Consider the following 16,517-nt stretch of genomic DNA (forward strand, 5'->3'; position numbering starts at 1 on the left):
ATCAAGGGATGTGAAGTCAATGAAAAGAATAAGGAACTTGACGAATATGGCTGCAGGACATTTGTAGTTAACCATATTTATGATTGTGGCAAGATTTTAACAAGGCTAGAAGAGGTACGTCTTACTCTTTCTGGAGCTAAGTCGATTTTTGGAGTAAAAGAAGTCCTAGTGGTCGAGCATCTGTGTGGCCCCTACGGACGTAAACCTTCACCAATCAAGATAGATGCCATCAGCAGAATATAAGAAAAACGCACAAATATTTCAGAGGTGCAAAGATTTCTTGGTACATGTATATTCTATCTCATATGGATACCACATTTTACTCATGTCGCCGAAATCTTTATCAATTATTAAGAAAAGACCAAAGATTCTCTTGGGGGGAAGAGCATACTCTCACTATACGCAAACTAAAGAAGAAGTTAATTTCAGCCCCCACTCTCAAAAGGGCTCATTATTCTAATGGTCAATCCATCATCCTTACTGTGATACAAGTCCCATTGGGATAGGATGGGCTATTGGCCAAGAAGACCTTAAGGGTAGCAGGTATGCAATTTGTTTTGGAGCAAAGGTTCTCAATGAACGTCAAAGAAGGTATGCACAAGTAAAAAGGGAATTGTGGGGAATTGTAACAGCATTAAAGTGTGATCGCGAATACTTTATAGATGCTTCCGTAGTGGTAGAAACTGATTGTCTTCCACTCTTGGGCATGATTGCCAACTGCTCTACACTCGACATTGCTATGCTAAGATGGATTGCATATATTAAATCTCTCAACCCCGAATTAAAGCATATTGCAAGAAAGGTGAATCCAGTTGCTGAAACGTTATCACGTGTAAGATATGACAATGAAGAAGAGCTAATGGAAGAAGTTGAAGTTGAAGAATCTATGCTTATTGAATTTCATTCCATGGCTGCTAAAAGTACCTTTTCAGTTGCTGCATATACAAACCCAAAGCTGAATCTTGCAGGTGAAGCTGATCTTTTTAATGGTATAGCATTAAGTACAGTAAGAACAAGAAAAGATACTGCTGTAAATCAACATACAGCAACAAAGATCAAAGATTTATCTATGGAAAGCACTAGAACAAGTCCAAAGATACGTGAGAAGAGAGAAGGATAAAATCAAATCCGAGAATGAGCTAGCGGCAAAAGCCTTCTTTGATGTCATAGCGGAAATCTTTACAGAAGTCCCCATGGAGACTCAAGGTCCCCTTCCTAGTTAGATTCGTCCTGGAAATATTGATGTGACAGGCCAGCAAAAGAGGAAAGCTTATGGCTTTTTTCTTAAAGAATGGCATCTATGGAAGCACGCAAAGAAGAAGAAAGAAGCGTATGTCCGAGTTTTAGGTAACAAAAGATTGCAACAACAAGTAATAAAGGAATTTCATGAAAGCCTGTGGGCTAGCCATAGAGGTATATGGGGAACCTTTAGTAAAGTCAAAGAAAAATATTTGTGGCAAAACATGTATCGGGACATAGCACATTTTGTTGAAACTTGTTATGTGTATCAAATGTATTCTATGGTCAAGCATCGAGATGGGTTACAACCGACTTATCCCTTGTCTATACATTATAGATGGGTTATTGATCTTATAACCATGCCTACAAGGATATGGAATATACAGTATTTAGTGCTTGCAAGGAAAGATCTAACCAATCAAGTTGAAGGTAAAGCCTTAACAACCAAGACCACTCAAGTTGTTTGTCGTTTTTTGCTTGAAGAAGTGTTTTGCAGATATGGTTGTGTGGGTAAAGTAACTGCAGATAGAGGAGAGTTGGATGCTGATGAGACACGCAACTTCTTTGCTCAATTGGGTATTAAGTTGGCTTTAATATCAGCCTACAACCCTGAAAGCAATGGGAAAAGTGAGAGAGGGCACCAGCCTATTCTCAAAGCTCTAGCAAAGCCTTGTAGAGAAAAGATCAAAGAATGGCCTAAAATGCTACTTTTTGCATTATGGGCTGACCGGATTACTCATAGTACAGTGACTGGCTATATACCAATTGAACTTATGCATGGACAACAACCACATGGATTCTTCTACCTTGGGAGGAAGGCATCAATAGAGAAGAGTTGTTGATTTTGCGCATATGGCAGCTAGAAAGAAGGCCTGAAGATGTTCAAGTAGCTATTGAGAAGCTAAAGACAGCAAGACTAAAGAACAAAAGAAGATTTGATAAGCGACATCGACTTTGGCCAAGAGCAATTCAAGAAAATGATTGGGTGCTTGTCTATGACAACAGCCTAGACAATCAATACAGTGCTTCTAGCAAAATGGTAAAGCGTTGGTTTGGCCCGTATATGGTAAAGGTCATTCATGACAATGCCACATATTCATTGGCTGAATTGGATGGAACAAGCATGAAGATACCCATAGCTGAAAAAAGAATCAAGCTCTTCAAACGAAAAGAAAGTTCAACATATGAGTTAGAAGACTTGGATATAATTCAAAAGCATGAAGACATAGAGGAAGAAGAAAAGGTAGAAGATGAAGACATTAGCATGGCAGAAGATACTTCTTCTGACACTACAGATCTGTAAGACTTTGGCACATGCCAGAGGATGTACAGGTTAGGAGGGGATGGATGTCGTGCCACTACGTGCACACCCTGTAAAAAAATCTAAAGTGTGGCTTTCTTATTGATTTAGAGAGCCAATGCCATTTAAGACATTAGTGTTAGTATCCATGGTTTAAAAATATTAGATTTTTGGACAAGTTTTAGCCAATTTTTTATATTTTAGATATTATCTCTTGTAAAAATTCATAAAATTGTAGACAACTTTTAGATTATGATAACATGTAAAAGAAAGCATGTAGCTTTCAACTAATTTGAGAGGATTTTATGTAAAAAGAGAGATTGGCGAAATCGAGCAACGCGCAATCGCTGTTTTCAAGCAGTGAACAACATTCCAAAGTGGAAGATGAAGAAGGGGTGATCTGACTAAATTATGGCCAGGTGTCTTGGTATTTTATCCCCCTTTCGGAGTCAATGGAGGCATCAAATTGGCGATTTGAGCAGCATAGAGAAGGTTATTATTTTATACACGTTTTTGTCTATATTAGAGTTTTATCTTCTCATAATGCAAGAATAAACTGACAGGCTTCATCTCTGTTAGTATTCTTCTACATTTTCTAATTCTCTTTGGGAGTATTCTTCTATGTCTTCAATTTTTTCGAACCCCTTCTCTTCCGTCTACTCCTCTTCCTGAATCTACCTTCACCTTGATGTCTCTTACCCCCGTGGTGGACTCTCGACACCAAACGCACCGACACAATGCTAGGGAGAGTTTATGCTATCATCAGAGGTGAATTCCGGAAGATATTTGGGCTGATTTGGGGTTGATATCTTCAGCCATATTCAGAGAATTAGCTACAGCAATGTTCTTTTAATTCATTTCTTACTCTATAGAAGACATATTGTCAAAATATGCAAGTATTATGCACCCCTATGGCAAGGCAATGTTTATAGATTATTCATAGATGCTTTGAGTTGAATTAAGAGGAGCTTTTTGTCTTATTTCTTGGCTGTGGTAACTTATCCTTATCAAGAACTCAATTTGAAGCTCTCTTGAAGCAAGTCTCTTTGCCCTACAAACCTTGTAATTGACTCATAAGCTTTTGTCCCTGACAATCTACATTGAATGTAATGATGCAAAGTTGATTCATGCTATGGCATCATGTATGAATGATGGGATGCAGAGTTGTTTATGATACATGACAGCATATTGTACTTAATTTTATAATTTGTGATTACTCTTACAGTCAAGAAAACAAGCTTAATTTGAGTTAGAACTTATGAGATAATACTCTTGTGATCTTTGCTAAGAACATGCAGTTGGAAGCTCTATTAATATCTTCAAAAACTTGGCTTGAAACCTTCAACCCTTCTCTTATCTCTGCCATCTCCGGAGTCTAAGCTCTTGAACCCCCATACATTCTTCTCTCTCAAACCCCTATGATTGACCGTAAAGTACCTCTTGAACCTTTAAACATTCACTATAATCTACTTATCTCTTGAAGACACATCTCTATCTATCTTGTCCAATTTTCTTGCCAAACCCCTGTGGTGACCTTCAACCCTACGCGCAGCGACAATGCGTATGATAAAAACAATGTTTATGCTTGGTCCTTAACGAGGATCTTATCAATGAGAGCCATAGAGAAATACTCTTAAGACTGCAATCGCAGGTCTCTCCCCCTCCTACAATCAACTTTGAGATTGGTTGCAAGCATCCTTGCTTATTTAGCTTCACGAAGCAAAGGCCATGTTACTCAAGAGAGACAATTACATGGTGAGACTTACTTCGTTGGACACAATCAAAGAATTATAACAACTTCCTAGTACCACTCAAGAATAATATCCTCCAATAAGTCCCATGGTATATCAGTTTCAGCATGGAGTAGCTTAACTAACTCTACAACATACCTCATTCCTAATTGTAAAGAAATACTCAAATCAGAGAACATAAACAAAAATATACAACAAACCATAGTGTGATTGATAATAGAACTCAAAGGTGAAGAGTAACTCGAAGATGATGAACACAAAAGATGAATGAATAATGAACAGATACAATACTCAATGTAGTAAACACACTAAGTAGAGTAAATGCAAAACCTCAAACTCTTGTCTCTGAAGGACCAAGGCAAAGAGATGAACTTGAGAGTGTGCCATACTCTATATGGATCCTAAAACGTAGTGCACAGCCTCTAAATGTGACTAGCAGCTGCAAACGCAGACCTATATCTAGATCAGGCTGAAAACAGCAGTGGCAGCTCAGAATAGTGGGCAGCAAGATGAGGAAGATCAGGAAGATGAAGGCAACAGCAGCACATTGCAAAATGCAGCTGTCAGCTGCCCCTAGAGTGGAAGGCAGCTGCTGGATGCTGCAAATGGAGGCTGAGAAGGAGCTGACAGCAGCAAACAGGACTATCTGAAGGCTCACGCTGTAAACAAATCACTAGGAGCTGCAACAAGGTTGATCGTCACCGCAAACTGAGGTATCCACCATGGACCGGTGTAGACAATAATGAAGAGGTAGGCACCAGCTGGAGGAGGACCTGGGACAAATAACTAAGATGGGCTGAGTGGAAGGTCAGCCTCCTATTTATAGATGTAGATCCTCCCAAATTTGGGTTTTGGCTTATGGCGCATACACACTTTCTAGGAAAGTTTGGTAATTATCATGTTTCACAGCTGTAATAAAGAGTTAACCAGTTTGTAAGACATTTTTTAGCTCAATACCAATCCCCCTCCTCTTCCCTCATAGGAAAATGCAACAGTGGGACTGCAGCCTCACGTGAGTGACAGCATCCACAAGTCAACCTCGTGTCTTTAACTATGTTGCAAGGAGCAGTAAAGGTGTTGGCAAGGATGCTTGGGCCTTGATACCATGAAGATGATCAAAGATGCAAGGAGACAAGGAAGACAGAAAGAGAGAAACAACATTGAGCACCAAAGAACAATGTATGGATATAAAGTACATATACTAGGGCATACAAAGACATAGTTAGAAAACCTACTGACACCTAGAGACCACTAGAAAACACGGGCCAGATAACCTGGCCATGGAGAACCAGCTCATAAAAACCAAAATTCCTAAACAAAAACCACTTTGATCTCCTCCAAACTTTGGCAGGCTTGAAAGTAGCAGACGGCAAAGGTATCTCATTTCAATTTTGGACATGAATGGAGGCTAAGCGAAAATTTAAAAGAACAAATAAGCTTTAGATAGTGGTTGAAAGAACAAATAAGCTCTAGATGGTGGTGAACAACCCCAGCTCTCTAAACACTCTCTAAAAGAAGTCCAAGACATTGATCAATCAAAATATATATGGTGAAATAGGGAAAGGAACATGTCAAATATTTAAAAATGGTCTGCAAGAGTTCATTTACATGCTATCTAAATGGCAACATGGAAAAGTGTTTTGGGACATGCTAATAATCTTTACATGCATAACAACCAGTTCTAGTAATGGCCAAAAAGCTTGAATTGGCAAAACAGAAAATGTAACTAAATTGCATATCACAATGCTCACCTAAACCTTAAGCTTTCTACCTGATCTTCTATTAGAATTCCTGCAAATCCTGCTTGTATATAGCCTTTCACAGTCCTCTTCACATTCATTGCATTTCCATACCCATTGTCTGCATCACCGATCACAGGAATGGAGACAGCAGATGTGATAAGTCTGCCCTGATCTACCATCTCCCCATAGGATATCAAACCTGTGTCTGGTAAAGCAAGCCGTACAGCAGAGACACTAAAACCTGCAAATGCACCGACCAATTTTAAAAGTTTAAAGAAAGAAAAGTAAGAGATTCTAGCAGTATATCAAGTAATTACAGTACTTGATGCTAGATGGCCATACATTGACAAGCTTCCAGGAAAAAAATGTCCCAACTGTGTTAATGCAATTTATTGTTCTATTACAAGAAAAATGTTAAGGTGCATATTGTCCTACTACAAGAAAAATGCTGTCTTGTATACTCTAATGTACTCTAAACCCACCTTTTAATCAGGCTATCACTTTTGCTGCAGCCCAAGTTTTGAAGACCTGCTACATGTTACGATCACATGTGAGTTGAGTAGAATAAGATTTGGATTTGTATGAGGTGCAAAATGCCTTGTATTATCATTATGGAGAATCAATTTCCATTAAGGCTAAACCTAGCAATGCACTACTCTGAACTAAACTGGGAACTACAAGAGCATTATGTGAGGGTAATGCTTGTGGAAAGTCAGAGAAATCGAATGCAACATCTATCTATCAGAAAACAATAGTGATACTTCCATATTTTTTTGTGTATGCATTTTTTTTATTACACACCACTTCAAGAAGCCAAAATTAGCATAATAAACACCAATAATATAGCCCCCCCAATTTGGTTTTTCAGCTATGAGGTGACACCAGTCTCAAAAGGCGTTTTTCCAAAGAAAAGACAAAGCCGCCCTCTGAGGGGGTAAAAGGTCCCAAAGGAGGTGCTGCCCAGGAGCAAGTGCATCATTTACTGTGCTTTTTGCTGCTCCACCTGCATTTCTGCTGGTCAACAGCAGATGCAGTGATGCCTCATCTATATGAGGTCTTCCTAGGTGCACAGTTTTCAGCAATCTGACCAGATCTACTAATCTGCATATCAGCGTACAGTATGCTAAGCACTTTGACATTCCTGCCCTGATTGACCTTGCCATCAGCTAACCGACATTCTTTTACTTGTACTAGTGCCATACAACTCTATTTTCAACCTTGGAGGAGCAGCAGACCATGCATTTTTGTGGATGGCCACTATAGCAATCTAGCATAGTTGTGTTTTGGGTGGACAGCCACCTATAGGTGTGAAGAAATGCTATAAACGCAGAAAACACAAAACAATCATATGACAAAGTACAGACTATTAAACACAACACAATTAGGGTTAGGGTAACTTAGAGACAATGAACACAATGAATAATGAAGTGAATGACTATTGAATATACAATGCTCATGCAGCAAACCACTATGCAGCGAATACTGAACCTCGAACTCTCATATCTCTGGGATCAAGGCAGAGGTTATGAGCTGGAGAGAGTGTCATACTCAGAACAAATCCCAAATCGCAGCAGGGGCAGCCTCCAAGTGTTGAGTGCATGTGTGTTCTATTTGATATGGATTCCTCACTTTGCACATGTAGCTGATGCCCTTTATCAGCTTCTGAGGAAAGGTCAGAGATTTCATTGGGAAAGGAAACATCAGAAAACAATGAAGAAATTGAAGCAACTCTTAAAATCTGCTCCTACATTGAGAAAGGCTGACTATTCACATGGAAAGCCTATCATTATTACTGTTGATACAAGCCCAATCGGGATTGGATGGGTAATTGGGCAAGATGATGAGGAAGGGCAAAGATATGCAATACGCTTTAGTGCAAAAGTATTGACTGAACGACAGAGAAGATATCCACAGGTAAAAAGAGAATTATGGGGAATTGTGACAGCCCTTAAATGTGATAAAGAATATTTTATGGGTGCTCATGTTGTCATTAAGACTATGGAAGACTAGATCTCATGCAAATGGCAGTGCAAGAGAGAGAAAAACCAAAAAACGTGGGTACCTGAGGAGAGAGAAAACTAGGTGACAGCTGTTGGATACAAATGCAACAAATCAAGGAGAGAGAAAGTAATGGCATAAGTCATAAACAGAAAACACAGTCTAGGGAGGAGAGAGAATGTCAAGGCGGCGGCTCCAAACTGTAAACGCAGCCTCCAAAAGGGTGTGTGCAACTGGCCGATTAGTGAAAACAGCAAATCATCAATGAAGAGCAGTCACCATCAATAGCAGAGCCTCCAGATGCAGTCACCAACAATGGATGAAGGAGATGAAGGCTGAAATCAGGTGCCAGATGGTAGCAGATGGCTATGGGAAGCTCTGATTGCGATGTTCTCCGCAAACCGGATGTGGGCAACAAAGATATGGCTCCTTAAACCTACAAAAACAAGATTGAAGAAGAGTGGTGGGCTGCATACCTATTTATATAAAGTTTGGGGCACCTAAAGTAGGGTTTTGCATGTGGGACACAATAACTCTCTAGGATCCCATTTCTTTTTAAAACAATTAAGTATGTTTTGAAGCTAATGCATTTTTAGCTTATCACCCCTTCTCAAGCCCAGAGCTGAGCCATGAGAAATAAGCCCTTCATATTGATTTTTCTTTTACCCCAAGGCTGAGCCATGAGAAATAAACCCTTTATATTGATTTTTCTTTTACCCCAAAGCAACCAAGGCATCGATCAGGCAAAGGGTACACGTCGGCTACTCAATGACCTTCCAAGACTACAGAGACGGTGGTTATCTTATCAAGGGAGCCCAAGTAATCACCCCAAAGAGGCCAAGGCATCAAACCAAGGGTGCACGTCGGCTGCCTAGGGGCCTACCAAATCCCGCAAAGGCAGATGGAATCAACAATGGACCTTTTTTTTTAGAGCTTTGTTTTAATTTGGTCAAAAGATTTAGCATTACGTGAGGGTTTCAAATAAGTATTCGTCCTATTGAGTTACTCTATCTCGAAGTATGGGAAAGAAGGATGGATAGCCCCATGACCTTCATAAAACAATACACACTACTAGGATAAGTGCCTCAAGATTTCAAAGGGTGTGTATATGTGTGTCAATCTTATGAAAAATATGTGGAAAAACAAGCATGACAACATGGAGAGCAAGCAGGAGAAATAGCTCCACCAGCCAAAGTAAAGACATACCCACTGGTAGACTTTCTAGTGTCAAGATCTCTTGCCATGTCTGAATCACAAAACCCTATAGCTCTAGTGTACCCTTTCTTTCCATAGCATATACATTTGTCTTGTGTACCTTTTAAGTATCTAAAGATACATTTCACTGCATCCCAATGTGGTTTGCCAAGGTTAAACATGAATCTACTAACAACTCCCACTGCATGGGCAATGTCTAGACGAGTTGCAACCATTGTATACATCAAAGAACCACAAGCTGATGCATAAGGTATGCCTTTCATCGCAGTAGCAGCTGCATTATCTTTTGGACAATCAGCTTTGCTAAGCTTTGTATATGGTGGTAAAGGCACTCCAAGAGACTTAGCATTAGCCATATTAAATCTGTCAAGTACTTTGCTAATGTACTTATCTTGTGAGAGAAACAACAAGTGTTGTTCTCTATCTCTTTTAATGCACATGCCCAAAATGTGTTCAACTGGCCCTAAATCTTTCATTGAGAAGGAGAACTCAACTGCCTTCTAAGAGTATGTAAAGTACTCTTATGCTTTCCTGCAATCAGCATGTCATCCACCTATAAAACCAGCACAACAAGGCTTTCATCATCAACCTTCTTAGTGTATAAGCAATGATCTGCATGGGTACGTTTGAATCCATGGCTGAGCATAAAGGTATCAAATTTTTTATACCACTATCTGGGGGCCCGTTTCAGCCCATATAAGTTGCGTTTTAGCTTACAAACTAAATGCTCTTTTCCTAGAATAGTAAAATCTCATGTTGTTTCATATACAGCTCTTCATCCAAGTCACCACATGAAGAAAAGCAATCTTTACATCCAACTCTAAATCCAAGGATGTAGTAAAGGCTCGCCTTGTTACCTGATGCAGTCGGACTACATAGTCGGACTGCCACGTGGCAGTCCGACCTGCAGCAGGCAGTCCGACTGGGCATTTCTGGCGCCCTCTTTTGTCCAGTTTTTCGGCTATTTATACTCGACTTCTTCAGCAGTCTGGTACACTTCTCTGCTCGCAGATTACAGACCGGTGACACGCGCAGATTCCGTCTCTGTTCGCAGATTTCAGACAGCAGACAGTGCAGACTGCAGCGGACTTCGAGGTGAACAGCAGGTTGCATCGTCGAGGTGGAGACACGCAGTCCAGCGCACTGCGCCCGTGTATATATCTGCATATCTTTGTATTCAGCATTCTTTATACAGCAGATCTTCATCGTCCACTGTCTCTTTCTCTCTCTTCTCTCTCTGCGTTCTCTCTCTCTCAGTCCTACGCTTCCGCACCGCTGCACTCTGCCCGTGTATATATCTGCATATCTTTGTATTCAGCATTCTTTATACAGCAGATCTTCATCGTCCACTGTCTCTTTCTCTCTCCTCTCTCTGCGTTCTCTCTCTCTTAGTCCTACGCTTCCGCACCGCTGCACTCTGACACTCTAGAGCGTAATAATTAAGAGTAGTACGAAGTTTATAAAGCAAATCTCCTTGGAGTTTCCTAAGCTTTTTAGAGTTACTGATTTTCTTGAAATATTAAACCTTTAAGGGTGGCTCCCAAAACCTCTTTATATAGTCATCAAGTGACTCATTTTTCCTTTAACAAAGCTAATCCCAATCCATTTTTACATCTCTTTTAAAAAGAACAGGAAAGAATTGTCCTTATATAATGTGAATAAATATCCACCAAGATTTTGAAGTAGCATAATCATATTTCAACCCCATCCACCAAATGTGGGCAAAGTTAGTCAAATGTAGAGCTACAAACTTAATCTTTTATTTTTCTACTGGTCACGACCATATAAGATTTGAAATTGATGAATAAACTTAAAAAGAAGATCAAGATTTTAAAAACCATCATATATACTGAATTTGATCTTCTTTTCAAGTTGAGATAATGACCTAGTCTTTTTCTTTTTATGCCTTCATCCATAACTGGATCTTGAGGTTACAAGTGATTAAGTGATTAATTAAAATGAACATGGAGACAAGGATGAAAAATGTTGATGCCTTTGTCAATGATGAGATCTTCCATGAGAAGGGTACGACTCTTCATCACTTGATGAGGGTCTATTAAAAAAAACACCTAATGATTTTGAAGAAAATACCTAGTCTTTTTCTTTTTATGCCTTCATCCATAACCGGATCTTGAAGTTACAAGTGATGAAGTGATTAATTGAAATGAAGATGGAGATAAGGATGAAAAATGTTGATGCCTTTGTCGATGATGAGATCTTCCATGAGAAGGGACGACTCTTCATCACTTGATGAGGGTCTATTAGAAAAAGCACCTAATGATTTTAAAGAAAAGGATGGGGTTTGACAAGAACTCTTTCTTTGTCTTGAAGTAAAATGAGAACTTTCTCTTGTTCCAATATGCCTCTAGAAAGTAACTGGGTTTTTTTATCAACTACATTCATCGAAGAAATATACTTAAGCACTCAATACAAGGACTAAAAACAAACAAACTTATAATTGTAAGCACTATTAATGTTGGGGTAAGGATCGAGTCAAGGCTTTGATACTACTATAAATACCCCAAAGTTCAAACAATATAATATGCTTAATAATTATAATATTTGTTTATTATCAAGACTTAAATATTTCAAAAAATGGAGAGAACAAATAATCAAAGTTGAACACTGCAATTTACAACAATGAAAATATAAAGTAGTGCAAATAAGATTGAGAATTGAAGATGGGCAAAACAGTCCCCCTCTTCCTCTTCCCTCCCAGAAGGAATTTATTTTTGCTTAACCAAGTCCTCTAGGAAAGAGCTGAATTACAATCAACCAAAGAATAAGGAGAAGTAGTTATTACTCCCACAAGATCATAAAAAGATGTATACATACACATACATCACTTACTATGTAATAAAAATAAAAGATTTTTCTACAAGATGCAAGGAGAAAGACAAAAATCATCTTTTCTCCATCATTGATCATCAATACATTGACATGGCTTGGTTCTTGTTCTAGAAATGAAAAAAGAGCTCGAGAAAAAAGGGCTATAAAATGAATTTATAGGCCTACTATCCTATAAGCAATAACGAAAGAAGAGAGAATATGGGGGTATTTGATGGTGGAGAAGTGGAGGAAGATAATGTAGATGAATAGGACAGACTTAAGGCTATCTTTAGTTGCTATTGTACAAGAGTTTACAGCTAACAAAGCTACTTAGAATGAAAAAAAAAAACAAGTTCTCCTTATAATTGAAAAAGGAGAGCTAATGCAAAAAGGAAAAGTGAAATAGCACAAGACAAGTGTCCAACCACATGTTATGAGGTGTGATAAGTGAAAGAAAACTTCAAAGCTTGTGTAACAAGTGCCATAATGCTTATCTCTTCTCTATGGGTTTCCTTTTTGGACTAAGACTTACTGCTTTTAGATGGTCATCCCTATTTTTTAGAACTAGTATTTTTGTATCAATCCGAGACTCCTAATCAAGTCGTATAACATCAAAAATGCATGAATCCTTTGTCTACACTAGTCAACTCTAATATACTTTTCTTTATATCTAGTCTAGTAAGTATAAAGGAAACAAATTTAATCTCAATAATAAAAGATACTAAATGATAGAAACGATAAAAATCCTTTTTTCGTATTATGACACAAGGTCTTCTTATGATAGAAAGAGACTAACTTTGTCGACACTCCCGCTACAACCCGAAGTCTACATAAATAAATAAGGACAGAATCCTGAAAGCTTATGGAAAGGAAAGTCTAAGTCCAACTGCATATCCTCAATTTGGTTAATGTGCTCTTGCATTGAAGGGAAACCATCAACTAAGAGCATCCAAAGTTTCTTCTCTGTGGTGATGCAGTGGATAAAGACTATTTGATCGTAGAGAAAAACTATCTTTGCCCACACTTTTGTTGCGTCTGCACACATGGAGAAGGATAAAATCCTATAAGATCGGGCTCTAGAGTTGAGTTGATCCCATAGAGTAGCTTGGTCCATCCTAAAACTAATGTAAGGATCCTCCATGAGATGGGGAATAGGGGGTCTTAACAAAATCCCAAAGATCAAAGGTGTCAAGGATGCACTCTCGTTTACATGACTAATGTAAGTAATTCAATCCATCAAGTCAATCATCTTTTGATAAGAAAGGAAGCATGAGTACTTAAATAGGCGGTGTCATCACGGCTATGCGAAAGCATAAGATACAAGCCTTGCACAAAATATGGAGAGAAGCCAGGAGGGTGCATGGGGGAGAAGAAGGCTCTAATTTCTTGACCTGGCTCAGTGAAAATAAGGCTCTAAATGTTGATCTTTGCATCTTCTTCGCAATGGTTTGATTGGTGTGACTATCTAACAAGAGAAGAAGGGACAAGCTCCTCTTTAAAATCACCAAAAGCATCAAACCAATAGTATTCTATCTCTAAAAATCTACAAACATACTAGAAAAATTTGCATTTTGGTGTCAATATGCCCGAACAAGGGAAGTTGCAGTTGCCTCTCCAAATTTCATAGAAGACCCAAAAACAGCAGCAAGCTTGAGTTCTTTGCAACAAGTCTACTCCAAACAACAACCTAGATGTGGTCTCCTCTGGTAGAAACATTCACATTCTTAGGTGATAATACCATGTATGAGTGCACAACTAAAAAGCAAACACGAACATGGAAAGAGAAGGGAACAGAAAGATTGCAATGAAAGAAGACAATGGAGAAAGAAAATCTACACTAAACTCTAAAAGAAAGCTGAATACAATGAGGATTGCTCAATCCCTGCACACAACCCAAGGCATCAATGAGGGCATTGGATCAAGCTAATGACGAAAGGAAGCAATGAAAGATGGAGAAGAGTCCCTATAAAGCCAAATAACCCAAAGATTAGCAAAATACTATATAGGAATACCAAAAAACTAGCTAATTCCATAAAATAAATCACATGCCACAATGCTACTCTAGATGTAGAAGCTTCTATAGGTGATAGGCACAATACTGTTCCAGCCAATCCCATTATCAAGGAATGCCTTGTTTACTCCAAAATGGCAAACATCAAACTTTTCTCAACCAATCATGAATTCTCCAAGCTTGTATGCTTGAATAAACAAGGTGAAGATGAAAACTAGCAAGGTTTTTTATCCTCCAAGGCATGTTAAAATGCCATTTTGATTTTTTCTTATTAATTTATGATTGGTCTCCCCAAAACCCCATTTGGCTATCCAAAACTTAATTTAGAAAATTCATAATTTCTAGGGTATTGCCAATGCAAATGTCCATCATGCCCAAGGCTCTAACTAAGTTCACATACTCGTGACAAATCCCCCTCTTGAAACATGGTTTTTATAATATTTGGAAAGGCAAACCAAATGTGTGTCAAAAAATGAGCCAAGTCGTTTTGCAACTATGGCTAGCCATTCTCATTGATGTCTTGGTATTGGGCTACCGTAACTCTAAATAACTCTACATAGCAATCTATTTGGCAGAGTTTTATGAACCACCATGTTATTGAGTGTCTGGCCTAAAAGAGTATGCATTGATGCTTCCAGGTGATATCTTTTCACTTCTTTTGATGTAATTTGGTACATAAATCATGCCACACTAAGTGTGGTGATATCTAAGTGAAACTCAATTTGTCTCCAATGATACCTTCACCAAGCACATTAACTCTACTCCATCATTGTTCCAATATCATAAAGACCTGTGCAAGATAATACATCATGAGCATTACATCATGAATCATGAATGTAACATTATGTGACCTAATTATGAAGATTAAGTGACCTTTGTTTAGGATCATATATTAAGCTCACGATTATACATCAAGTGATATAGACTCTTCTTATAGGGATATGTTTTACCACTGTTCCTGATTCTTTAGTTGTGAAGTCTATTGCCCTACTTGACAACGCTTTCACCCCATACCAAACCCCAAAAAAACAAACAAACAAAACAAAACAAAAAACCAAAAACCATCAAGGTGTTCTGTACTTACAACAGATAATTCGCTTACCGCTCATGAATGTGAAGCTGAAGCCTGCATCTTCGACTAGCTTAGCGCTCAGTGCATCGTGACATGCTGGACCTTGGTGCAGGCCCGGGGATGCGAGAACTCTCCTCAAGGCCTCAGCTTTCGAACCCTGGATGACTTTATCCGAGCTGCATCTCACCACAAGAGGGGCTCTAACCTTGCATCGACGAGACTCTGGTGCAATACCAACAGATATTGATGATAGAGGTAATTTGAGCGGATGTGCGTAAGCAGAAGCCCTTACGGAAGAGACCTGCATGGAAAGCTCGGGACGTGAGAGCATGGCTGCTTTGTCTAAACGCGGCTCTCTGATTATGGGCTTCAATGGAGATGGCAATGCAAACTCGGTGACGTAGTTGGACATCTCAATCGGTCGGACTACCAATCAGCTTTCGGGATGCTCTGTGTGTGTGTGAGTGTGGGGGAGAGAGGGGTGTATGCGTGTGTGTGAGTGTGAGGGGGTCTCTCTCTCTCTCTCTCTCTCTCTCTCTCTCTCTCTCTCAACAACCAAACGGCAAGGTAATTTCAAGCATGTGCCAATGGTTAGAGATCGGTTTAGGGTAAAGTAAATTTTGTGGTTAACGAATGAGATTGAGAAAAAGTTGCAAAAGAAATTTCCAAGGGGTTGATCATGTTAGATATGCTCAATATCCCTTCCTCGTATTATAAATGGTCCTCAAAGTTGTAAGGCCTTCATTATGAGAAGAAATTCTATGTGAATCCAAATATTAATTGGATCCTAACTTATATGTCAGATGAGGTTTATATGATCGAATGGTAAAAATGTGATCATTATGGATCTAGCCTTCAAGTTAGATAGAGGAATTAAGTAGTTGGTACCAACTCAAGGCACATTGCAACAAACTTTGCAGTAAGTGGCAATTACGATGCATCCCTATTTTAGGGGAGCCATAGAAGCAACCCTTAGCTCGAGGGTCTCCAAAGGAGGGACCTAGCAAATGTCTAAGATCAATGCCCTTAGTCTAATAATAAAGGAAATATTCCTTGCAATATTCTTTGACTAATTAGCAAAAGTTCATAGCATGATAGGATGGTCAAGGTGACTTGGCCACTTTCACAAGCTATAAAGGGAAGACCCCTTCACAACCATCATTATCTATCACGAGCGTTCCGCACGTGCTTTGCGTGTACAAAACGCTAGGCCGCTTTGCGGAAGCTTTGCTACTCCGAAGCAACAAACAAGCAAAGTTCGCTCAACAATCCATTTCTCATCTTTCTCTCTCCTCTTTTCCCTCTCTATTTCTACTTTTTTTCCTTACTCTCTCTCTCTCTCTCTCTCTCTCTCTCTCTC

The 16,517-nt window shown here is 39.1% G+C and overlaps 1 protein-coding gene across 6 annotated transcripts in view; it reads right to left on the minus strand.

Annotated features, from left to right (window-relative positions):
* Positions 1-15,720, minus strand: part of LOC148010615 (Phosphoenolpyruvate carboxylase family protein) — a 65,050-nt gene extending 49,330 nt beyond the window's left edge. For 2 of the 6 annotated variants that reach the window (XM_087671471.1, XM_087671470.1), the window contains exons 1-2: positions 15,188-15,719; positions 6,062-6,273 (exon numbers count right to left, since the gene is read on the minus strand). In XM_087671471.1, coding sequence (XP_087527597.1) covers positions 6,062-6,273; positions 15,188-15,569 — 594 coding nt within the window. In that variant the 5' untranslated portion in view covers positions 15,570-15,719. Of the gene's footprint in view, positions 1-6,061; positions 6,274-15,187 lie in introns of all 6 variants that reach the window. The other 4 variants (XM_087671474.1, XM_087671472.1, XM_087671468.1 and 1 more) reach the window with 4 other exon arrangements.
* Between the last annotated feature and the right edge of the window lie 797 nt (positions 15,721-16,517).

This window comes from Lygodium microphyllum, chromosome 29 (assembly GCF_053477565.2).
Source record: "Lygodium microphyllum isolate KBCC chromosome 29, Lygodium_microphyllum_v1.1.10, whole genome shotgun sequence".
NCBI classification, from domain to species: Eukaryota; Viridiplantae; Streptophyta; class Polypodiopsida; order Schizaeales; family Lygodiaceae; genus Lygodium; species Lygodium microphyllum.